The sequence below is a fragment of the Felis catus genome, chromosome F2, assembly GCF_018350175.1.
Source record: "Felis catus isolate Fca126 chromosome F2, F.catus_Fca126_mat1.0, whole genome shotgun sequence".
NCBI lineage: Eukaryota > Metazoa > Chordata > Mammalia > Carnivora > Felidae > Felis > Felis catus.
The window spans coordinates 38,316,313-38,342,064 of record NC_058385.1 but is presented as its reverse complement, the minus strand read 5'-3'; the positions used below and the strand labels follow the sequence as shown (position 1 = coordinate 38,342,064).

The following is a 25,752-nucleotide window of genomic DNA, read 5'->3' as shown; positions in this document are numbered from 1 at the left end:
AGGACATTTTAAACCCCTCTGGTAAAAAAGGAATATAAATAAATTTATTTACAGTGAGTTTGCTTTATAAAAAATTCATCATCTTATACAAAATTTTATTTTCCAAATGGTATCAGCTTATACATCAGCATTTGATTACTAGGCTAGATGAAACTCTTAGATTCTACTTAAACACCCACATACAAATACACATATACATATATTTTGGAAGTTTCTACCAAAACTCAAATACATTAGAAAACAGAAAGAAGTAACCATTAAAAGTAGAAAACAAAGGATTAGGAAAGAGAACAATAAGATGAAACCAAGCCCAGTAAGATAAAGATAGCTAAACATTTATAAAATCTAAAGATAGAATTAAAGAACAAAAAGGGGAATCTAAGTGGGATGTTATAATACCAAGCCAGATTTTGACTTGAGAACAAGGCATTCTTGTATCTATATATATACACACACGTATATTATTTTTTAAATTTTATTTAAATCCAAGTTAGTTAGCATATAGTGTAGTAATGGTTTCAGGTGTAGAATTTAGTGATTCATCACTTACATGTAACACCCAGTGTTCATCCCAACAAGTGCCCTGTTTGATGCCCATCTTCCATTTAGCCCATCCCCCCACCCAGCACGCCTCCAGCAATTTGTTCTCTGTATTTAAGAGTCTCTTATAGTTTGCCTCGCTCTATTTTTATCTTATTTTTCCTTCCCTTCCCCCGTGTTCATCTGTCTTGTTTCTTACATTCCCCATATGGGTGAAATCATGTCTTTCTCTGGCTTATTTCACTTAACACAATACATTCTAGTTCCATCTACATTGTCACAAATGGCAAGATTTCATTCTTCTTGATTGCCAAGTAATACTCCATTGTATGTATATACCACATCTTCTTTTTTTTTTTTTTTAATTTGTTTTAACGTTTATTTATTTTGGAGACAGAGAGAGACAGAACATGAACGGGGGAGGGTCAGAGAGAGGGAGACACAGAATCCGAAACAGGCTCCAGGCTCTGAGCAGTCAGCACAGAGCCTGACGCGGGGCTCGAACTCACAGACCACGAGATCATGACCTGAGCCGAAGTCGGCCGCTTAACCAACTGAGCCACCCAGGCACCCCTATACCACATCTTCTTTATCCATTCATCGGTTGATGGACATTTGGGTTCTTTCCATAATTTGGCCGTTGCTGCTATAAACATTGGGGTGCATGTACCCCTTCAAATCAGCATTTTTGTATCCTTTGGATAAATAACTAATAGTGCAATTGCTGGATCATAGGGTAGTTCTATTTTTAATTTTTTGAGGAATCTCCATACTGTTTTCCAGAGTGGCTGCACCAGAGCGCATTCCCACCAGCAGTGCAAAAGTGAGACCGAGGCATTCTTGACGGAGACATGAAATTTATTTTCACAGACCAGCTGGGGGTGGTGGTGGACGAACAACATGCATGCTGAGTGCTGCCATGAGGAAAACCTGGCCCCGTGTTGACAGTTTTGATTTTTTTGAGAAGTGGAAATATGGATCTTAATTAAGTGAAATCTCCCAGTTTGTAAATACTATCAACTAATTCACTTTCTAATTTTCTTTACATCGCTGCATAGGTCAAACAAAATACCTCTTGGGTCACATTCAGCCCACCAGTTCGGAAGTCTGGTGGAGCAAGAGAAAAGGAGTCAAGGAGAACATCCTGAAAGACAGTCAAGGGAACAGGGGCAGCAAGAACAGAGCTGAGGAGGAGGAACCAGCAGAGTAGTGTGGTGAACAGCAAGAGAGAATTTCAAGGAGTGAGTGGTCTACAGTGTTAAATGCAGCAGAAATTTCCAGGAGGACATAAGAACAGGAAGGTGATCACTGGCACCGCTTCTAGAAGCAGTTTCAGTGCAGTGGTGGAGATTAAACCCAGACAGTTGTGGGCGTTCTTTGTGGAGCTTACTAAAGGTGTTTCCTTAATTCACATTAATTCACCAATATCATTTAAAAAATCAGTTAAGAATATCCCAGCCAAGCCTGAAAAATTCTATTCTGATCAAGAATCTTGACAGCTCAATTCCAAACAGAATATAAATGTCAACCTTTGAGATAACAGGAAGCTAAACAAATACTATGAGAATTTTCACTTTACCATCTCAGTGCTTCCTACGTGTCATAATGGCCTACAAGCTACTGAAAATTCCTCCATGCTGAATACCAGGGGCAACAGTGAAACTCCCCCTCCTTCTAGCATCTCCAGGCTCTGCTTTGTGAACCACCTCGACAATCCCAATCCCACTTTCCCAAAAGAAATCAACAGCCTTTCTATCATGTCTGCCTCCCTTTCTGGTGACATACTAGCAAAAACATCCCTCCTCTCCCCCCACACACACACCACAGCAAAATAACCATTATTTTTATTTACCATAAATTATGCTATGAGCATATGCTAAAATGCAAGATGTGTTGTCTAAACTTTCATATTTTATTGTTCTACTAGGTAAATGTTATTATTCCTATTTTAGAACAAGCAAACTGGTGTTCTGAAAAGTTAAATTTATACGCTTGTTTTTAAAGTTTATTTTTATTCGAGAGAGAGATGGAGAGTAAGTGGGGGAGGGGCTGAGAGAGAGGGAGACAGAATCCCAAGCAGGTTCCGCACTGTCGGCGCAGAGCCCGAAGCAGGGCTTGAACTCACGAACTGAGATAACATGACCTGAGTGGAAAGCAAGAGTCAGACACTTAACCTAATGAGCCGTCCAGGCACCCCAATTTATGCACAGTTTGAAAAGTTAGTTAAGTGCCAGTCAAGACTTAAATCTAGGTCTGATTCCAAATTCCAGTCTCTCCAGTACATGTGAAAATCCTTAATGATGTTCACCAATTATTTCAGCTGTCTTAAGGACACATGCATGGCAGGGCTATGCCTCTGGGTACTTTCCTGTTTGGGTGAGGCTGTATGAAGAATTGAAGTCAACGAATGGAAACCAGACTGTTCCTTCTGAACCACAGAATTTATTTGTTGGAGTGAAACTCTCCAGAATGCTCTCTCCTAGAAAAGTTTAAGATGGTGACAGCTTGGGTCCCAGAGTATACAGACATGGAGCACAGCTCCCAGCCGACTGGCAAAAACATAGCACACACAAGAAACACTCCTTTGCCGAACAAGCCACCAAGATTTTTGAGTTGTTACCACAGACTTAGTCTATCCTGACTACCACCAGTGGTCTCAAAAGTCAAATAAACACATCTCACTGGGTCAGGATACAGTCTGAAAATAGAAGGGAAAAAAGAAGGTCCATTGAGCTTTTCAAAGGGGGTTCATGTAAAGTCTAGCTTTAGGCAGTTGACAAAGTTACAAAAAACAGACGAATAGCTCTAATGTGCCCCATTTTTATTCTAAATGGTTTTCCTTAAAACTTGCCAACCTCATTAGCAGTACAACTTATGATATAGTAAGTGGTTCTCATTTAGGGGTGATTTTGTCCCCAGGGAGACATTGAAAATGTTGGGAGACATTTTCCTTCCTCACACCTCCGGGGGTGGGGGGTGCGGGGAAGAGTACCACCGGCACTTGGTTGCTAGAAGCCAGCAATGCTAAGTGTCTTATAATGCACAGGGCAGCCCTCATGACAGTTATCCAGCTTAAAATGTCTGTAGTGTCATTGTTGACAAACTCTGAGATAGGTGTAGAATGCCCTTCGCATTTCAGAGGAGAAAATATCTGATTCAAAAACAGCAGTTTATTCTTTAAAACTAGATTCTTATTTTTGCTCAGCAAACTCCTACACTGGGTTCTTACTAGTCCTCAGGTTGATACTGTATTGCTTAAGATTATAAACAGTAAATAAACAGTAAACAGGGGTTTCCTTTTGTCAAGGTAAGGGTAACATGGAGAAGAAAAATCAGCAGGAAGACTGGAAGTCATCTCTGTTCAGAGCATTGATAGTTTCAGCAGAGAGCTGTAATCTGATTCAGTAAGTTACACTAATCATCATCCTTATTCTACTGAAAGAAGACAACTACAAACTTCTTCCTGGCCAATATATTAACAAAGTTCTTAATAGTTTCTTGGTCTGTATACTTATAAAGAATCTTTATATTCTGTAGATTGATACATGAAGGCAAAAACAAAACAAAACAGTGTCAGAAGAAAAAAGAAAAGCTCTCTTGGGTTCTATTCCTCCCTTAAATTGACCTAAAGACTTAAGGATTTATCCAAGGGGTTAGGAAAATTAGAAAGCAGCCCTTTTGTGAGCAGACACAATACTAAGTCAATACCTCTCTGTACTCTTAATGGTCCATTAACCTAATGACAACTCCTTAAAGAGTCCAATCTTATCCTCTCAATTGATCTTATGACTGTCAACATTTATTAATAAGCACTTACTATATAGGCCAGGCAGTGTGCTAGATAATTTAGTGAGTCAACAAGTTCTTGTTTCTAAGCACTTACAGACTAAAGGAAAATAATAATAACAATAATAATAAACTAAATACAAATAATACTAATTACTAGTGTGTGGTTACTAGAAACCAACATGTATGAACTGGGGTGCCCAGCCCCGGCCAGGTGGGAGTTGGTGCTGATGAAATGGAGACCAGGACAGTAAGCTAGGTGAAATAGGTTGGGTGAAGTTCTCAACTCCCAATGGCAGCTCAAAGGCCTTCAAGTAGGAAGGGTGGTGAACAAGAAATGATAATTCCTACAACTTGGCTTTAAAAAAAAAAAAAAATCAAAACCCTTTGAGTTATATTTTTTCTGCAAGATGGAAAATGGTTTTAAAGAAGATCTAAGACAGGAAAGAAGAAACAGTATGTGAAAACATATGGAAAGGAAGAAAAAATCACACTCATTTGTTCAATAACAGTAAAAATATGATGAAATTACCAATTAAATTCTCAGAAACACAACAGATCTGCTCCTTCAGCTAGTTCATGACACCTGGACCAAAACAATACATTAACAATCCTGTACCAGCATTAGTTTGTGCAAATTTCCTTCTTCAACACCCATGAGTCTTAGAATATTCTTCAATTTCATTTACCCTAAATAACCTTCATTATTCTAAAAGGTTTTAAGCTTCAACCTGATTTCTAAGAGCCATGGCTTAAATGCCTATCTCCTTATCTTCCTCTATTTTGTCTGAGACATAGTGCTATGTTTATATATTTATTCCAAAACCCTTAAAGCAAGAATTAGGGATTGTATTATTCTCAATTATATATAAGGACAAAATAAAGCCAGGATAAAATTCTAAAACAAAGAGGATTTTCCCTATTTCTAAATTGTAAAATTGTTTAAGAATAACAATTTGAACGAACAAATGATTTAATTCATCTTTTATTCTTCTTTTGGCAAACATCAGATAACATGAGCAAAACTATATTGCTCACTATAGTTACATACATTCTTTTTTGCTTTATATAAGTTTGTAAACATGTAAGTGGATAAAATTCTTGGCTAAAGACATATTCCAAAACTCTGACATATACTTTTCTGAATTAAGAGAAAAGAGAGCTTATGAAACTTCCATTAGACCATAATCATACAGCAAACTAAATTAGTATATACTGTTTTTAAATTACATCTGCCATTTTTTAAAGACTTCAGTTTTTGGTTACAGCTAAAATGATTTTTATTTGAAGTTTTATGGAAGAACAGAAGCTGACCACACAAATCTTACTCATAACAATATCTGCCCATTTAAAAATAAAAAATAATAAAAATAAACCTATAATCAAGAAGGTTCCATTCATCTTATCAAGAAAAAATAATTACGAGGAAGTTATTTTAAATATAGATGGCATCTGTACTAACTAGGTTTATGATACTTTTTTTATTACTTAATGCTTATCTTTTGATTTTAAAGTAACAGATGATTTCATAAAAAAAGGTCAGCCATTTACCATTTTATAATTTAATTCTTTCATAATTTCAGACCCAAACAATTTCAGATCAAGGATTACAAAACAGTCAGCCTTCAGAATATACTTTGTTAGGCAAACAGAACAGTTTTTCATCATTTGAGCTAGAACACCTTCGTGCAGTACTTGCTATAGCTGACCACAGTCCCTACCAGCTTCCCACATTGTCATCAGGTGGGCATGTGAGACTAACAACTGGTTTTAATATCATAAAACCCAATATTTACTTACAAAAATTAGTTGCGCTCATGGAGCAAAAATTGAAATATTATAAATTTGATGCTAAATCTTAGTATTTACTCCTAATTTGGGAAAAACAGATGAAACCAAAAGTTTCATTTTCATTAATACTTAGTTACATAACAAATTATCAGCGAGACATGTTTCTACATACAGATACTATCTTCTTAGAATAGTGTTAAGAATAATGTGAAATCTGAGCCAGATAAATCATTCATATCAGAAAGTATTGTATACTGATTTTACTATTCAGTCTTAGCTCCCAAACAGTGGCTTTCAACTTGATCCCTATATGTAACATAAACATTCTCACATATCTGAAATAAATGTAGGCTAACTAACTTTCTTCTAATCCTGGAGAATGAAACAAAAACAGAGGTCTGGTAAGACAAATTGAAAGTGAGGAGAATTTGAAGTAAAGTTGGCCTTGGACCCTTTTACATTGCTACTCCTTCAGTGTGTACAAGTTAAAAAAAAAAAAAATGAGAGGCCACAAACTATTTATGAGTGGAAAAGACCACAAGGAAAGCAAAGCAGCTAAGTGGTGACGAGGAAAACATAACGAAGAATATAAAAATTTGCAGTTTTGAATATGATCAAGAAATGATGGTACTGGAGCTTCTGGCTGGTTCACTTGATAGAGCAGGCAACTCTTTACTTATTGTGGGGTCATGTGTTCAAGTCCCCATGTTGGGTGGAGAGATTACTTAAAAAATAAAAAAATAGAATAAAAAAATAAAAGACACTAGAAAACTGTAAGAAAACATGATGGTACTTCTTTAGAGGTCTGATCTGATAGGAACACCTATTTACCTTTAAATTTCTCATTTCTTACACTTAACTGATTCCCATGTGAATAAATATTTTAAAATTTTTAGTTATTAAAGCAAGCTTTTTAGCTGCACTTTGATGGGGTTATATAAAAAGCTTCATAGTATTAATTCCATCAAGTACCAGGGTTACTGAAATCAGATACATTTATAAGCATTAATTAGATTTGCTGTCACCTTTACCACATTTTTGCAATGACCAAGTCATTTCATTTCTTCAAGAAAGTTAAAATGGTTACTGAAAGCTTTTAGTAATAAGGAGAAAAATCAAATTTATTTCAACGCATAACAGAATGTTCAAGACCCTATATTAGTAAAAATATCAGCAAATAGGTACTATCTTGGTCTGTAAATGATATATTCCACAACGACTCACAAGTGTTTTTAAATACCACAAAGGGAACACTGGTTAAAGTTTATCTCTGGCATACTTTAAAAAAAAATCTGTTAGTAGCTTTGCCATAAAACTGATTTAAGGTAGTTGTGTTTTTCAGTAATGTCAGAACAATCCAGCACTTGTAAGAAGACTCAGATCGGCACACTGTACTAAAACATAATTGTGTAACATTTTGTAAACTAGCTGCAATTTTCAGTAGCTGTGTTCACCAACTGTGTAACAGAATTGTAATGTTCTCCTAAGCCGTATGCATGTCTCATATATCTGAAATGAGAAAAGGAGAAATGAGTAGTTTAGACTAAAGTAATTCATTGTATATAAATGTTTATTATGTATATAAAACCAAACACTCAATGAATCACTCCACAGGGGTATCATTCAAAGACTTCATTGACATATTACTTAAAAGTTCAAAGCCATTTGAAAAGCTTCAGCAGTCAGTAAAATCTGGTTCAATAACTCTGTCTGCTGAGTTTAAGTCAGGGAAAACACAATCATTAGGGGGCAAAGGAAAATTACTGAGATGCTGAGTACTCAATAACCTTAAATTTTTACCTAAATCTAAGCCATTAATGATTACCTTGGTAGTCTGGCTAATAAACAACACTAAAGCCAACAGCAAACTCTCCATGCTGTGTTTCAAAAAAGAATTCTCAATCATGTAAAATACTTTGACAATACGAAGAAAAACTCTCTAAGGAATAACCAATTAGGCAACATGAATATATTTCCGCTTTTGTTCTTGTTGAAACTTAGCATTATTAATGTCACACTAAGACAGTATGAAAACTAATCCTAAAATCTGTAATCTTTAGAAATGATTTTATTCTTAACTCATAGACAAGAATAAACCACTAGAAGTTTAAACAATTATCTAAATCACATATTGACTGACAATGCTTTCTAATTTTATAATTGCCTTTAACATAAAATAAGCGTAATTAATGCAACCGAAGACATATTTTTTCTAATTAATCAACATATACAACCTAACATCTTTGAATAATTCTTTTTGTCTTAACTATGAAAAATGTAACAGTAGAAATTTCCAGGTACTTACACAAGTATTAATGGGTTTTTTTGATATTCTTCACCAACCACAATAGGAGGAGAATCTGCCTGTATTATCTCTATTGGTGTTTGTAAAATATGAGACAAGGCTCTTAGCTATAGGAAAGAAAATGTATTAGTAAGGAAAATAAAAAGGTAAATCTTACTCAAGTCATAAACTACTGAGTATGCATAAATAGGGCAACCATCATCCAACAGAGATCTACTCTGTTCCTCACTATACACCAAGAGCCTGCCTGCCACAGAGTAGACATTTAATACGATTTGTTGAAAAAACAAATGTAATATTTATTAAATCAAACGCAGAAATTTCAAGCCCTGGCTACACAACAGCTTTTTAGAAATAGCAATACCATAGTTAATGAAGTAAAGGTTCATTATATTAGTCCCTCTACTTTTGAATACTGCTTGAAAACTGCCAGTTTTTAAAAATACTATCACTCAGGCACCAGATCAAATCAATTACAATTTGGGAGGGGCTGGGAGAAGGAGAGAAAGAACAGGAAATATTAGGAGGTTTATTCTTCTAAAAGCTTTCAGATGATTCTAATGTACTAGTGCTGAAAACCACTGTTCCATAATATTCAAGGCATGAGTAGCTAAGTTATGTATGTGAATTGTACTGTCCTTTCATGGATTTTCCACATGATTAATACACAATGTTAATTTCATACCATACATTATAAAAACAGAGTTTAAAGGCAGATGAGTAATAGTTAATAATAAATATTGGTAGTAACACTGTTTAGACCTACTATGACCAGGAACACTAAGCATTTTATGTATATTAACTCATTCAATCCTGACAATATCCTATGGGATAGGTAAAGACCTAGAGTCTAAAGCGAGTGGTCAAGATGCCTGCCCAAAGTCAAGCGTAAAGAAATAAAGTGACCTGCAACTGAACTGAGAAGTCTGACTCTGGAGCCCAAGTTCATAAATTAATCATTCAACAGTCCTCAATCTTAGTGCCCTCACATCTATGTATTTGCCCAATTATAAGAACATTTTGTCTGGAACATGGTCCTTTTAGGATGTTGTAAAAGAAGGGTAAGAAATTTCTTCAAATATATGGAAATTCTGTACTGCACAGTAGCAAACTTAATCCCACACTCTACCTCATAAAATATTCCTTTGAGGTATTTTTTTCTTATACCTGAAATTACATTTTTAAAAGCCAGCACAGAATGGAGAGTGTGAAGCAAGCTCTGGAAATCTTAACATCTCTTCGAAGTCTTTAAAAATCATATAAAGAATTTCTCTTGAATAATTTAAATTTACCCCATTGTAAAAACAGCAATTCCTATGTCAAATGAATTCATAGACCAAAAATTTTTGAGTAAATGTCCTTCAAAAGATGTTGTAAAGTTTTTTTTCTCTCTTTAAAAAGACTTGCTTAGGTCTGTAGTTCTATTAATTTGTGCTCCTCAAGAAAGTTCAAGCACCTTTACTCCTAATGTAGTCACAAAGCTACTATGACAATTTCCTGAGTTTCAGAGACCCAGGAGAGGCATACAAAACGAATGGACACAGTTCCCTCTGGTGGCTCAGAAGAGGTACAAATACAGACTTACTGAGAAAAAGACGTTAAAGAAGCATTCAGGTCATTTCTCCAAAAAGTATAGTTCTTGAAGTGAAATACTCAGATCCACAAACCATTCAAGGTGACTAATTACCACTACACAATATTAAGTCTACTGCTAGATTCATCCATCTGGCACGTTAGCTTACAAAGTTCTATGCATACAATACTTGTCTTATTTAATGTCCACAAATGACCTACCAAGTACACACAGGGGTTTTATTATCCCTATTCAATTAGGACACTCGAGCTCAGGAAACATGGCTGACTCCCCGCAGGTCACAAAACTGAAAGGTAGAAGGAAAGCCAGGACCCAAACCTAGGACTTTCTCTCCTATCCCCTGACTTTTGAATACCCCAGGCTGCCTTATCACCACTTGGAACTATTAGATGTTTATTCTGTTTTAATAAAACAAAGTTAAAGTAAGATAAAGCTTTAAAAAAATCCTGATGAGTTCCCTACAAGTGGCTGAACATACTGTCTTCCTACGTGTGAATTTTGATGCATCAGATACTGCTCTGAAGTCAGTATCAACTGGAATTCCAATTATGATGTACTGTGGCAGGATCTGACCCATAATTTCACATAAAAATACGGTTTTCTCTTTACTTGATAATAGTGATTTTCATCAGCTGAGCCACTAGGCTAAATCTTACTGTACTTGAATAAAATCATCACTTTCATAAGTCCAGAAAATCAAATATATTGCCAGGAGCAGCATCACAAATGGAAACACCCAAGAGTAACATTAGCCTTACCAACCCACAAATCAACCACTGGGCTATTTAAAATGAAATAGTGCTTTACTTCCCAAAGATACATACTTAACGGCCTAAGAATGTTAATTCCCCATTTCAATGCTTCATGAGTAGAGAAACGGCAAATACGTAACAAAAAGGGATACTCAAAGAGAAAGTGGGATCATCTGAAAAATACATCTGATATGGGATTTAGAAATAATTTAACAATCCACAAATACTATGAATAATTACAAACTTACCTCAAGCTGACCTCCCCATGCAGCTGTGTTGACGATATCATCACAGTACTTCCTAAACTCTTCTGTAGAAAAAATGAGAATATAGCACTTAATAATTTTCATAACTCATGTTACCAGATCCCTTTTATAGCTCCCACAATTCCTGATCATTACTCAAGTTGTAAACCTACTCCTTTCTCTACCTGCACTCTCTAGAATTTAATCCAATTCCCAGATCCAAACTTAACTCGCTCCAACTTTCCACCACCTCTCCATCTGAGAGGAAAGCAATTCATTTCTGTTTCTCTCCCTCACGCTGAGGCCTAGGGACCTTAATTACATAGCAAGCCTATTCTTCTCTCTTTAGCTAAGCAACCCTCAAAACTGCCACCATACTCAATATTTTGACATGTATTTTAAAATCCAAACCTGCATCTGAAAAAATACACTGAACTAAAACACTGCAGCCTTAAATTGGGTCCACTGTAAGACCCCACAAGAGATGTGAGAAGAGGGGCACCTGGGTGGCTCAGTCGGTTAAGCATCCAACTTTGGCTTAGGTCATGAGCTCACGGTCTGTGAGTTTGAGCCTTGCATCAGCCTCAGTGCTGACAGCTCAGAGCTTAGAGTCTGCTTCAGATTTTGTGTCTCCCTCTCTCTCTCTGCCTTTCCCCAGCTCACGCTCTGTCTCTCTCTCTCAAAAATAAACATTAAAAAAAAAAAAAAAGATGTGAAAAGAGAATCAGGGTAAAACTAGAAAGGAGTTGAAACTCCTTTGCCAGCAGTAGCATCAAACAGTGCCTCTATTTGTTATTTTTAAAGCATTTACCTTATTTGCTTCAGTATCAGTTCTAGCCAAAGAAAGGACTTCCTGGACTAGTCATGAGAGTAGGACCTAAGTGCAGTTTAATGGCACATCTTGAGCATACACACCTTATACAGAAAGTTAAAAATGGGAAACTAATACCCTTCCTGTTTAGAGGAAAGGAAAAAAATTATGGACATGTACAGAAAAGTATGTCCTGTGTGTTTGCCTCATTCATTGCTATATTCCCAGCACTCAGGGTCCTAGAAGTGCCTAGAAAAGTCCCTGGCACATAGTGGCCTTCAATAAATATTGACTAAATGAATAAGAAATTAAGTCTTTTGTCTTTTTTTAAAATTCAGCATGCTGAGTTGCCAACTCTTTTCCACTGCCCTGCAACTAGCAGAGTCAGGGACTCCATTAAAGCAAAGTCAACCTTAACCATCCCTTCTCCTGCCCCTCCTGGTTATTTGACTTGCCAATGGATACTGCCACACCTGCAATCTTCTCTTAAGGACAAACTTTCCTCTATTATATCTCTGACTCTCCCCAACACTCTTTCAGATTTTCACCTGCTCTCTCCTTTACTGGCTAGTTTTTCTTTTTTCTTTTTTTTACCTCCCCATAAATATTCTATCTTAATTGTCAAAGGTATTAGAATAATAAGGCAGGTTATTAACTCATTTGTTTTTGGTTTTGCAGAGTCAAATTTTGCCTAAGTATTGTGGCTTATTGAAAGTAAAATTGAATTTCCCCAAGTATAGGATAAAAGGATTTGGTTTTCCGATCATTCTCTGCTTATGGTCTTTGGACCCTATACTTCCACAGACTAGTCAAAGCATACCTCCCTCTATGCCTACTTTGTGACATGTGAACTCAGAAACATAATTTTCTCAGTAATAATAATGAATCCTATTCCACTTTTGCCTTAAACAATATACTAGTATCTATTATAATATAAAAAACAATTCTGCCTAAATTTTGAGACTTTTTCCTCCATAAGAACTATAATAGGTTTTTCTTCTTCTCAATGCCAGGAATCACTTTATTTAACAGCAGCAACAAGACATAGTAAAGAAAAATAAATTACCTAGAGTATACATATCTCCCGTATTAGGGTTTGTTAAAAATGGCAGAAAGTCTTCCACATGGCCTTTTATATATTCAGCAGTTTGACTTCTCAAGGCAGCCACAGTCAAAGGGCATTTCTGTTCTTTGAGTTGATCTTCAATGGCTCTATACATACAGTGGCCATCAGATGGAATCTGTTTAATTTCCAACTGTCTTGCTGCCAATATTTGAGCAAGTTTTTCACTTTCTAAGTGTCTGGCTCCAGATAAGTTCTCAATTTCAGCTTCAGCTATCCTTTCTTCCCGCTCCTTTTCCAATGCAGCTTTTTTGTCCTAGGAGGAGAATATAGGAAAGTTAATTCACAATAATGAGGACTATTTTACATTTATTAAGGGGATAGAAATGTAAGACCCTCAAGACTTTTGCCATTTTTGTCCCTTCTCCCACAAGCATTATCATATTGATGATCTCATCACTTGTAGAATTTTCTATACTGGGAACTCCTTTAAGGGCAACTATCTTTCTCATCTGCATGTACCCAGCACCGAGCTCTATACCAGGACAAAAAAAAAAAAAAAAAAAACCTTCAAATTTTTCTTTAAAGTCTACTTAAAAACTACATGAGAGGTGCCTGGGTGGCTCAGTTGGTTAAGCATCTGACTTTGGCTCAGGTCATGATCTCACGGTTCATGAGTTCAAGCTCCGCATCGGGCTCTGTGTTGACAGCTCAGAGCCTGAAGCCTGTTTAGGATTCTGTGTCTCCCTCTCTCTCTCTGCCCCTCCCCCACTTGCACTCCGTCTCTGTCTCTGTCTCTCTCTTTCAAAAATAAATGAACATTAAAAAAAAAAATTTTTTTAAATACGTTTCTAAAAGCTTTAGTTACTGATTTCAAAGTACTGCCTTAATACTGTGTTGTGCTAGGCCTTAAAGCAACATCATTATCATATTTATGCCAAGCTAATCCAAGCTTTTTAACTTATCACTCCACTACTGAGGCATTAGCATGCTAAATCACCTGTGCAGTATTAATATGCCAAAGACTTTAGAAGGGTAGGGGAATTCTATTTATCTAGCCTAAAGAAAAAAACAGTGCATGTGTACGTACACACACACACACACAAACACACACACTTAACTGAAACGATAAAAACATTCTTATAAAAAATTAAAGTATCATGATAGACAAAAGTTCCTCTAATGACCAATGCCAATTTCAGTGCCTGCTGTAGAAGTCAGGTGTGTATCTTTCTAGATTTTTTTTCCTAAGCGCTTTAACAAATATTGATGTACTCAAAGTATAGAAAAAATACTTTAACAAAAATGGTATCACATTATATTCTGCAACTTGCTTTCCTTATTCAAATGTCAGAAGAGTTCTTCCCATGGCAACATATGCAAGGATTAGGTATGGGTGGGGCATGAGATCTATGACATGAAGGATGGATGAGAAGTAGAGTGGGAAGGCTGGGGGGAAAGAAAGAAATCCTGACAGTTGGACTAGCAAGGATCAAAGCCAGAAAGCACTGTTTCATAGCTGAACACAGTTCATATAGCTAGGGTACCACAGAAACATGTCAAGAGCTAAGAAAAGATATGTATATAGCTAATATATACTAAATCTACACATACATAGTTAAAAATTAGAAAAATATACACAAAATATTCATAGTGCTTTTCTCTGGATGGTACAATTACAAAATAATTTGTTTGCCCCCCATGCCCATTCCCCATCTACCTCCCCTCTAGCAACCATCAGTTTGTTCTCTGTATTTAAGAGTCTCATTTTTGTTTACAAAATAAGTTTTGTTTTGTGTGTGTGCACACATGCATGCTTTTCTGCATCTAATTCTCTACCATGAATACGCTTCATTTATATGCCGGTCATGACTGCTTTTCAATTTAAAAGAATAAAAATCAAGAAAAAGTAAGAAAAGGTAAAGACTGTCATGTCCCTAGCTCTCATTCTTCCTTGGGGCAGAAAAATTAATGGAAAGGCAAATTTCAATGTAACTTACTGTCACACATTTGAACTACTTGCCTGGTAGGTGCCATACTAGAACCTAAAGTGATTTGTAAGTTACCTGAATCAAAAGCAGTATTATCTTCCTAATGAAATATTAAGTTTAAGTTTATTCCACCCAAATCCAACCATGCCAGAAATAACATGAACAAATTTATTTCACTGCATACCTACAACTGTGCATCACAGCGGCATAAAAATCTTAAAACACAAGATGGCACTGTTACTTTATGAAAGTCTAAAAAACATTTTCAGAGGGGAGAGGGAGGATAAGCACCTTGGATATCATCTAATCCAAAACCCCTCATTTTCCTCTGAGGAAACAGCACGCAGAAAGATTTCCAAAGGCCATACAGCTGGTTTAGAAGCAGAGTGGGACCAAGGACAACACAGAGCGCTCCTTCTATCCAGGCACCTAAATCAGAATAAAAGTTGGAGCAGATGGGAGCTGGAGTTAATGATGTTATGTACTAGTTACTGGAAGAGTGGAATTTTATACTAAACCGTTTAAGCTTCTAAAATCTAATCCAAGCATTTCACTTTTGTCCTCAAGCTCCACTTTAATGTTACACAGTAACTATGTTTCCTTTCCAGGGCACAAGGTGGGAAATTCACTGGATTCTTTTCCCAGCCACTAATAGTTTCCCAGTGGCACTAGGCACTGTGGTTTCTACAGCCCAAGTGCTGGAGACAGAATGGCAACAATTAAACCTAATAAAAGCATATATGTAAGATGAAAACAGCACTTAACTTCATAAATATATTGTCAGTAAAACTAGAGTCCTGTCAATGAAGTCATGCAGCAAAATCAACTCTGAAGAGGAATCTTAGAGCTGGGTACCAGTCCTGGGTTGGCATCAAACTTTCAGTATGCCACTGACAATTTTGAAAAATGAAGAAATTGAACTAGAACTCATTCTGGCTCTCTAATTTCCTATTTTTGGAACCCAGTTCTCCTGAGTTCTACTTGGGGCTCTTTCCAGCATACCAAAGAGCTTCTTCCATTCAAGTCTGCTGAATTAAATAAAATACTCCCCTTTTTTTCTCAATTACAAATAAGAGATTTGTCCTACGATACTCCAATAATAAATATTTATAAATTTTTGTCATGTTTTTCTAAACGAGAGTTGTATCTCTCCCAAAGACAAACACCATTCTTTTTATTCCTTGGTGCCTTTGTCTAAAAAAAAAAAAAAAAAAAAAAAAAAAGTTCAAGTTTCATTTTCTTATATAAACTTTTAAGTGTTTTCAGTTCCAGAATCTTATTAATACTATTAATGTAACAAAGCAATAAAAAAAAAACTTTGGGAATTACTTCTAGGGTGTTTTCTCTGCCAAGTATTTAAGTAGCTGACTACAAAAGATACTAAATTTTTTGAGGGTATAGTTGAAAAGGTATGCATTTTAGCTATGCATTGTTTTAGGAGAAAAGTAACAAAATGTTTGAGAAAAGGGAGTTTAATTTTTTGTTTTGGTCCAGCTGGGGTCCAGCTGGGGATGAATAAGATTAGATACAGACAGGAAGGAGTTGGGGCCTATGTTTTCCAAAATTAAATAGGCTACTCCAAGATGTATCAATTACTACGTAGAGGCAATCCCAATAAATATTTTGTTATGCTACTGCCAAGCAAAAGCTCTGCCCTTTGCTTTTGATCTGTAGCAGCTAGATGACAACTATAAGGCTATCACAAAGAGAACATGTATCTTAAGTAGGGAGTTAAAACAGATAACCTCCAAGATACCATAAAATCTAAGTTTCGTGATTCTGTGAAATTCACAATCATAATATTTACTCAAGAATACAATCTTATATAAGCATGAAAATGTTTGACCATTTGCAACTTAATCAAGTTTCAAACAACAAAAAACAAGCTACTGGTCTTGGGTTGAATTTGTAAGAGGCACACTACGCAGGACTGAACACAGTAAACATACTATCATTGGCTGACCCGCTAGTTCTCCAGGCACTGTGTTAGGGCTTTGGCAACAGTACATTACTTAATACTTACAATAACTCTACAAAGCAGGTATTATTTCACCCATTTTATACATATGAAACTGAGGTTTAAAGAGGTTGAGAATCTTACCCAGAGTCACAACAGTAAGTAGGATTAAAACCTTCAAAAGTCTGATACCAAATACCATGCCCAATTAAACTGGGTACTACTAAATTATAAAACGCTAAGTTAGCTTAAAAATAAGTATTTAAATCCTATAAAATATCAAGTGTTAGTAAAACAATACTAGAGACTAAACAGACTGTTTTTAAAACCCCTTTTTCTTTTCCCAAGTGAACAGCCCTTACTTATCTAATCTCAGTCCCATAGTTTTGATTTCATGAACTCACTACTTCCAACAAATCAGTTTCCTTATAGCTCTCACCATGATGCAGAATTATTTCATGCCCACATGTGTGCTGTTTATCGTACTTCAAATATCCTCTTTAAATAACTATTTTCTTAAAATTCTAACTCATTTAACACTTGTCACAATGAACTTTTCCTTCTCTGAATTCCCACTGCAGCTAACCATTACATAGGTACCTGCATAAACCTCAGAATTTTGGACACCTGTGTATCTTGCTTAATTTCTAGATTCAAATCCTTGTTTCACCACTTAGTACCATAGTTTTTAACCAAAATTGTGCATCAGAACCATCTGGGCCCACACTGTGTAGATTCTAAATTATTAAGTCTGGGATAATATATTTGTAAAAAATATTCTTTGCACACTCCCCTTCTATGCCCACTCTCTTAAGAGAACTAGAAACGGAACATGTTATTTTATACTGGTTAGGCCTATTTTCTTAAAATGAGATTAAGAATCTACTTCACAGGATTATAATCAGGAGTAAATGAGATTTCATATAATCTATAACAAGCCTAGCATTGTACCTAGCAAACAGCAAATGCCTAATAAATGTTAGCTCAGGTCCTTTGACAAGGAACTCCATCATTTTTTTTCCTACTCCCTTCCTACACAACACCTAAGAGAGTAATAAGCATACAGCACTAACTTAATTACTTGGTGACATGACATTCATACCCGTCTCTTTTGTGCTTTTGATATCCGAGGTGGCTGATTCTCAAGAACCAAGTTTGAAATGTTAACAGCAACAGAATCTATCTGAAGGAAACAAAAAGCATTAACGAATTAATGAAAAATACTTTTATCATTCAAAGTATTAGACTATTAAATTATTGAAAAAAATCACAAATGCATGTAATCCCACAACTCAAATTTGAATAATACTACCAGATACGTTATTACAAGACATGGTTGTGTCTCCTTTCTCTATTTTTAAGGGAGAATTCGTCCGATTCCCAAAAGGTTTTCTTACAGCTCTCCAAAGATAATGCTCATCCCTGCAGGCTTTTCCTTCTTGCTTCCAATTACTACTATACTAACCCAAATACTTTCTGTATGTGCCAACTCATTCAGCAGTCCACCCTTCCCTTCTCTAAGTGTTGACAGTACCTATAGGATACATAAGGTCCTGCACTGGCTCAGTTCACTACTGCCTTCATAAGCTCAAATGTGGCAGGAAAGGCCATTCTCCATTTTAATTAGCCAGAACCTGATGAATCCTGCTTCTTGACCGTAGTAACATATTGAGCTTTCTCTATCCTTTCCCATTTACAAACTGATAACTATAGTTAGAAAAGTTAAGGTATTGTTCAGATAGCACAACCAATCTTAATCATCAAATGGCTATCATGTGTTTGCTAAAGAAGATGCTAGACTTTTTTTTTTTTTTTAAATTTTTTTTTTCAACGTTTATTTATTTTTTGGAGAGAGACAGAGCATGAACGGGGGAGGGGCAGAGAGAGAGGGAGACACAGAATCGGAAACAGGCTCCAGGCTCTGAGCCATCAGCCCAGAGCCCGACGCGGGGCTCGAACTCACGGACCGCAAGATCGTGACCTGGCTGAAGTCGGACGCTTAACCGACTGCGCCACCCAGGCGCCCCGAAGATGCTAGACTTTTAACGATCGGGATTAGAAGCTAGCATTTTATTATTGCAACTATAGCTTAAACCAGTTTTTAGTAGGATACATACATAATGCATATGGAGACCTCTAGTAACAATAGAGCCAGCACTCTTCAAGGCTATTCCCAAATTATCAAAATATCAAAACCAAGTTAAGATTTCAAATAATAGTTACATCAACTTTAATAAAATGAATATTGTTATATTTTTCAGAGGAATCTGCTAAAATCTACAAACTGCCATGCTGACAATAGGCAAGAAACAGAAAAGCATCTGGAAAGCAATGACATAAGAATTCATATAGCATTCAGAAAGAAAACAAGCTTAAGTCAATGAAAAAGACAATAGGTCAAAGTAAAATGGGAGGTTGTATTTTAACAAACAACATGTAGCTTAAGAATCAAACATTTTTGTCCTTGGAAACGTAGGAAAGCTCAAAATTGCAAATGAGAAGATAATTGGAATACCATGATTGTGACAACACAAACACCTGGGCATCATACTAGGTTACTTGGGAATAAAATATGCTAAGACACAGAGGCGCCTGGGTGGTTCAGTTGGTTTGAGTCCGACTTCAGCTCAGGTCATGATCTCATGGTCTGTGGGTTCGAGCCCAGCGTCCGGCTCTGTGCTGATAGCTCAGAGCCTGGAGCCTGCTTCGGATCCTGTGTCTCCCTCTCTCTCTGCCCCTCCCCCACTCTCACTATGTCTCACTGTCTCTCAAAAATAAATAAATAAATAAATAAATTTTTTTTATTAAAATATGTTAAGGCACAGAAGGCCAGGATCTTGATGACTAGCTAACAGGGCTAAAGAAAATGAGAATATGTTTAATATAATGACCACTGTTAATCAGTACAGACAAGTTGTTTTCCCTGTCAAGAACAGACCAAAAATAAACTTAATAAAACCACATTACGGTAGATAAAACTTTGCACAGACATAACATTCTAACTATCGAAAATGGAATAATGTTATGGAGGCTGTGATCCTTGGTATCCAAACTCATGCAATAAACTACCACACCATACAAAGTTGTAACAGAATTCAATATTCACATCTTGGGAGTAAGACCATCCTGATTTTGAATTCTAGCTTTGGCACTTAAGAGCTGTTCAGAAGTAAGTTCTTAATCTCTCTGAGTCTATTTCCCTCTTGAAAAAATGAGATTCTTTACATCCACTTCATGGATAATATCTTAGTATGTTACTATAAAAATTACATGAGATAATACAAATATGTTGAAGTGCTTGGCACACAATACCTATTAGCCACAGTAAGTATTAGTTAAAATGACAGTATGCTCCAATTTACCCAAGAAACGTAAATTTTCACTCATTACAACTTGTTCATAAAGCACTTTATAATCTAAAAATGATTTCATATTTGCTGTCCCATTTGATTCTTACAGAATCTCGTGCTTAAGCAGCAGAAGTATTTATATCACATTATATGTGGAGAAGTTTATGCTCAGGAAGTTTAAGTAACCTTACCAAGGTTACAATACTATTTAATGGCAATTCTGGGACTAGAAGTCCTAACTTCCATTTGGTGAAGCTTCCTCTAGTCCACTTTATCAATCTCTTCATCTATGGGGCAAGTAAATGGTTGACGCATACTTTTTTTGCTGACCTCCCTTACAAAAACACATTATCATGTAAACCTGGTCACAGAAATATTAATGAATGGTGACCCATGATTGTGACTTCCGTTCCCTCTAATTGTACGATGTCATATAGTCAACAGTTTAATATTAGAGATGGGCAGTGGCTTTCAAATGCTGCAGGCAAAGAGAAACATTACTTTACATACTTTACTTTCCTTAGAAGTCAGCTTCAGTTGCTCCAGTTCTTCTTTATGTTTCTGTTCCATTTCTGCTTCCAACTTAGCAACATCTTCGGTGAGTTGCTTCCTCCTCTTTTTGTCATTCTTGGGAACAGCATTCTTCATACCCTGAATTCTGGCTGAAAAGCCACCAAAATCATTAAGTCAACAATTCAGGATTGAGAGGAAATGAGAAATGGGGACAATAAGGGGAGAAAGGTGGAAACAAATAATGATAGAAGAGTAACTGCGTTATTAGACATTTACAGATAAGAGCTCAGATGGAGACAAAAAGAAAATCCTCAAAACTGTACGTTTGTTTAGTGTGATAGGAAAAGGAAAAAGAAAAATGACTCAAGTTTTAAATCTTTTAACTATCCCTTTTGAGTCCTCAAAATTGAGGTGAGGTATTTTAAGAGCATCCATTAGATCCAAGTGTCGGTAACAGGTTCAGGAACGGGAAAGGGAGACAGGGGAGGGGGCGGTAGAGTCTGGGCCCAACATCACGGCTTGGAGGTATTCTCAGACACCAGCACCCAGGCGGTGACATGGGGAAGCCGAGACGTGGCGGATCTAAGAAAAGGAAGCTTCTGAAGATCTGACGGATTAAGGGACCACCGGGATAGGGGATTAAGAGGGAAGAGGATACTAGCTACTTTGGGAAAGTCTAGGAGGAGCCAGATCAGAAGCCTCTCAAGATTCCTCAGAACCGACCCGCCACGCGCCCTTTCCTGGGTCCGGGAGACTTCCCACCCCCTGGTCACCTTGCAGCTCCTTCTTCTCTTTGCGATGCCTTCTCACTAGCTGCTCCTCCTCAACAAGCTCTTCCGCCAAGATTGCCTCCATGACGACCAGGTAGCCCAGCACACGCGCTGGTAGCTGAACCACGAGCTAACAGGCACCTTCCACCCCTCACCCTCACCCGGGGTGCCATTGGTCGCGGCTGGGACCCAGTCCCGCCTTCGAGGCGGTACCGGATCTAAGCAGAGTCATTGGGCCGAAGAGAAAGGCGATGCTATAGACGCATGCGCACTCCCGTGACTCTGGTCTATGGAGGCGAGGCGTTGGGGGGGGGGGGCACGACAGCGCGTGAGGGTGTGGCTTGACCGCTGCAGTTTGCTGCTTCGTGATTGGCTAGCGCGTTATAGCTCCTTCAGGAATAAAACTACGCGTCAGACTACCGGCTCTGACGTGAGGCGCGCAGTGATGACGTGACAGGAGCCATTTTGGAAGTTCGTTACCTTTCGTTGGGTCTTCAGACGGACGGCGTTCTCTAATCGTTTCTTTTGGTCAAATTCCTGAGAAGTGCTGTTCAAAAGGTAAGGAAGAAAAAGAAAACATATAAGTAAAACTGTTAATCTTTGGGCTGAGTCAGTCAAACGGTAGGGAATTAAGTTTTGTTCATTGTTTTAAAGGTCGTAATACCTGAGTTCAGAAACCGCTCACAATTGAGAAAATGCCGCCTCTTGAAATGGATATAGAAGTGGAAACCGAAGAGGTTTTAAGGATGGACCATCATATGGTACAGGAGCTTACAGACCTATGCTCGAAGATAAAGAGGCTACTGTCAGAGCACTTGGAAAAGTATAAGAGAATTGAAAGAGAACGGAAACATGCAAACCCGGTCGGCCACAAAAACGAATTACAGAAATAAATGAAAAAAGAAACTAAGCATGAGGAAAAAAAGGGAAAAGATAGAAGAGACAACTAGAGAATCTGTCCAAGAGATGCAATCTACGCATAATAAGAATACCTGAAATAGATGACAAAGCAATTGAAGCAGAGACAAAATTTAGGAACCAATAGTAGAAAATTTTCCAGACTTGAGGGACTAACTAGATCGGCAAATAGAAAAGCTCATAGGCTACCAGAACTTAACGAAAAGAAAGCAACACTTAGACATACCCTAGTGACGTTAAACTGGAAGATAAAAAATTCTACAAGTATTTAGAGAAAGCAGGTTACTCATAAAGGGGTAAAAGTCAGACTGACCTGAAATTTCTTTTGCAGCTCCGAATGCCAAAAAGACAAGCAATGTCTACAGAGGTTTAAGGGAAAATAATTTTGAGCCAAGAATTCTGTATCCTGCTAAGTTATTTCTATACGAGGGCAACTGGAAGACATTCACAGATACTCAGGAGTTAAAGTATAAAGTATATCACCCAAATGCTGTCCTTGAAAAATTTGTTAAATGACGTTACTGCAACCCATAAAAACCATAAGTTAAAACAATTCAAGGGTAGTGAAGCAATTGTATGAAAAAAGTAGGGTAAAAAAAAAAAAAAACTGGGTAAGCATTAAAGCTAGTTAAACAGCCTTAAGATTAACTTGTTAGATGTGGGGTTATAAGACTAAGTGCAAAAAATAGATTTGTAAGTTAAATGTAAAATTTCACTTTCTCTCATTTTAAACTGCAAAGGTGTGGTAAATGTTTAATTTAGAAAGCAAGTAAGAGCTGTTATTTTTAGTATGCATTGTAGACAAAGATATGCAAGCTCTTCAGCTAAACATAAGTAAAATAAAAGGGCTTTGTCAGTGTGGACAGGACACAGTAAAGGCATTCCAAGTGTTAATCTGACAAAATGGGAAAGCGGTACAGTTTTGTGCCCTCTATTTTTAATTATAGAGGGGAAAAAAGTAACAATTTTATCTGTAATGTGAATACTGTGTAAAAAGAAAATTTCTAAATTCCTGGTTGGGGAGGTGGTAGATGAAAACTTTGTTTTATGTACATCTTGTCCAGGGAAAAGCAGTAGTTCCTGCTTCATGTAGTAGTTCATTATAAGTAAATTTGGCACTGAAATAAGGTTATGGGTAAATTAGAATATACCAGCTTTATGGATTGGAGAGGAAGTGTGAAAAACAGCAAGGAAACAAAGTCCTAGAAATTGAAGTAGGAGCAACGTTCTTATCAGAATTTAAGCCATAACAAAGTATAAAGCTGTAGAATGTAATATTTAAGCTTTATGTGGTAAATAACGTGGCATTCATATGTAAGATGTTCAGTATCTGAGTGGTAGTTTTACTGATGTATACATAAGTCATTTTAAGTGTAGACTTAAAATTGTTGCATTTTATGTATTTAATAAAGTAATTCTTAACATACATATGGCAAAAACTGATGGACTCTTAAACGTTCATAGTCCTTAGTAAAGTAAGTGAAAGGAGATAAAATAATTAAATAGTGTGTGTGTTTATGTATGTATAGTAGGTATTACTTTGCTACTTCATTTGTATTTTCAGATTATCCTGAAACATGTCTAAATGATCTAACGTTAGGATACAGAGAAAACTTTAATGTATGATCACATTGCACAAATGACCACATTGCAAAACAGCCTTGAAGCTAAGACTAGATGTTGGAAAATCACACACTTGGAATTTTTGGAATGTTCTTAAATAACTTGGGCAAAGAGAAAATTACAACAAACACTGGTAATTCAGGAAATGCTACAATAAGGATGTTCTACATTACATGTTGTGGGATGGATGCATAAAAGGCAAGGAACAAGGAACATTAGGTGAAGAGCGGAATATGCACCTAATAAGATAGACTTAGTAACTGGAGTTTCTAAATTTAGTTACCTTCCAGTCTAAGTCTTACCACCACACCTGCCCCCCCATACAAAAACTTACTAAAGTGTCATCTCTTTCTTAGACTTCCACATAATACTTCCTGCTTTGTGGTCTCTGTGAAAATTATGGTCTTCATCATTGCCAAGGAGCTTGTTAGAAATGGATCTCAGGCTAATAATGTAGGATTAGATTATAAAATATATTAAGCATCTATAAAGTTTCTCACTGAGGGGCGCCTAGGTGGTTCGGTTGAGTGTCCGACTCTTTGACTTGGGCTCAGGTCATGATCTCACGGTTCGTGAGTTCAAGCCCTGCATCAAATTCTGTGCTGACAGCTCAGAGCTTGGAGCCTGCTTTAGATTCTGTGTCTCTCTCCCTCTGACCCTCCCCCCACCTCAAAAATAAACAATTTTTTTTTAAGAAAAGATTGTGTCAGAAAACACAAATATCATATGACTTCACTCATTTGAGGACTTTAAGATACAAAACAGATGAACATAAGGGAAGGGAAGCAAAAATAATATAAAAACAGGGAGGGGGACAAAACATAAGAGACTCAAATATGGAGAACAAATAGGGTTACTGGAGGGGGTATGGGAGGGAGGATGGGCTAAATGGGTAAGGGGCACTAAGGAATCTATTCCTGAAATCATTGTTGCACTATATGCTAACTAACTAGGATGCAAATTTAAAAAAAAAATGATTTTTGTGAGAGTAAACTTCTGATTTATATGATAAGAAAGTTCATTACTTCAGATGAGGTATATACGCAGAAGAGAATGGCTTATGGAGGGGAAAAAATGGGTTTTGTTTGTAAAATTGGGCATGATTTGTAACAGGGAAATTTGTGGATATGTCAGACAGGCATTTGGAATACAAATCCAGAGCCAGAAAAGATGTAAAGATAAAAATTTAGGTTTGAGTTTTCTGATTGGAAGACAGTATTTGAGGCCGTGAGCAATTACCCTGGAAAGGATGATAAGAAATAGGAGGAAAAAGGAAAGGAGGTGGGTAGGTATTACAGAAGAATAGAAGATTGAGATTTATAGTTCAGTTGAATTCAACATCAAAAACAATGCACTACAGTCAGCCATATACTTAGAGATGAGTAATAATGGAGTAATACGATATTTTTTGTATGCAGTCTTTTAAATTTATAATTTTAAAGCTCTAAATGGCACACCCATTGTCCTAAATATTCTAATTTCTAGTTCACTACTATGTAACTGTATATAGTTTATTTTTATTACTCGCAGTTATTTCTATAAAGTCAAACACTGAATTAGTGGATATTGTAGCATTGCATCTGGGAGGAATCTAGGATTGGGTTCCTGTGAACCTCTGGTCACATTTTCATCAATTGATCAATACATAACCTTGTTTTAAGATATTTTATTTAGAATCTGTTGTTGATTCACTAACATTAAACTCAACCAACAGCTCATGGCCTGAACAAATATTAGCTAACA

General features: G+C 36.7%; 1 protein-coding gene and 1 long non-coding RNA gene across 3 annotated transcripts; one reads left to right on the top strand and one right to left on the bottom strand.

Annotated features, from left to right (window-relative positions):
- Positions 1–5,295: 5,295 nt before the first annotated feature.
- Positions 5,296–21,701, bottom strand: OTUD6B (OTU deubiquitinase 6B). Of its 2 annotated transcripts, none has more exons than XM_003999961.6 (7): positions 21,472–21,701; positions 20,696–20,847; positions 17,938–18,018; positions 12,891–13,203; positions 11,017–11,078; positions 8,423–8,529; positions 5,296–7,626 (listed from the first exon to the last, which is right to left on the bottom strand). In XM_003999961.6, the coding sequence occupies exons 1-7, from the start codon at positions 21,551–21,553 to the stop codon at positions 7,542–7,544; spliced, it is 882 nt and encodes a 293-aa protein (XP_004000010.6). In that variant the 5' UTR covers positions 21,554–21,701; the 3' UTR covers positions 5,296–7,541. The 2 variants fall into 2 exon arrangements, with proteins under 2 accessions (XP_004000010.6, XP_044906077.1); XM_045050142.1 differs by lacking the exon at positions 21,472–21,701 and adding an exon at positions 15,170–15,307 and having other exon boundaries at positions 20,696–20,755.
- Positions 21,702–21,801: 100 nt separating this feature from the next.
- On the top strand, positions 21,802–23,812 carry LOC102900172. The gene is made up of 2 exons (XR_442383.4): positions 21,802–22,026; positions 22,123–23,812. It is a non-coding gene; the product is annotated as an uncharacterized LOC102900172 (long non-coding RNA).
- Positions 23,813–25,752: the final 1,940 nt, after the last annotated feature.

What these genes read in the sequence shown, in the direction of transcription:
- OTUD6B (XM_003999961.6), bottom strand. Translation starts at nt 21,553, where the DNA reads ATGGAGGCAATCTTGGCGGAAGAGCTTGTTGAGGAGGAGCAGCTAGTG. An exon ending in AGAGAAGAAGGAGCTGCAAG is followed by an intron (nt 20,848 to 21,471) that starts GTGACCAGGGGG and finishes GTGGCTTTTCAG; the next exon opens with CCAGAATTCAGGGTATGAAG. An exon ending in GGGAGATATGTATACTCTAG is followed by an intron (nt 11,079 to 12,890) that starts GTAATTTATTTT and finishes TTTTTTCTACAG; the next exon opens with AAGAGTTTAGGAAGTACTGT.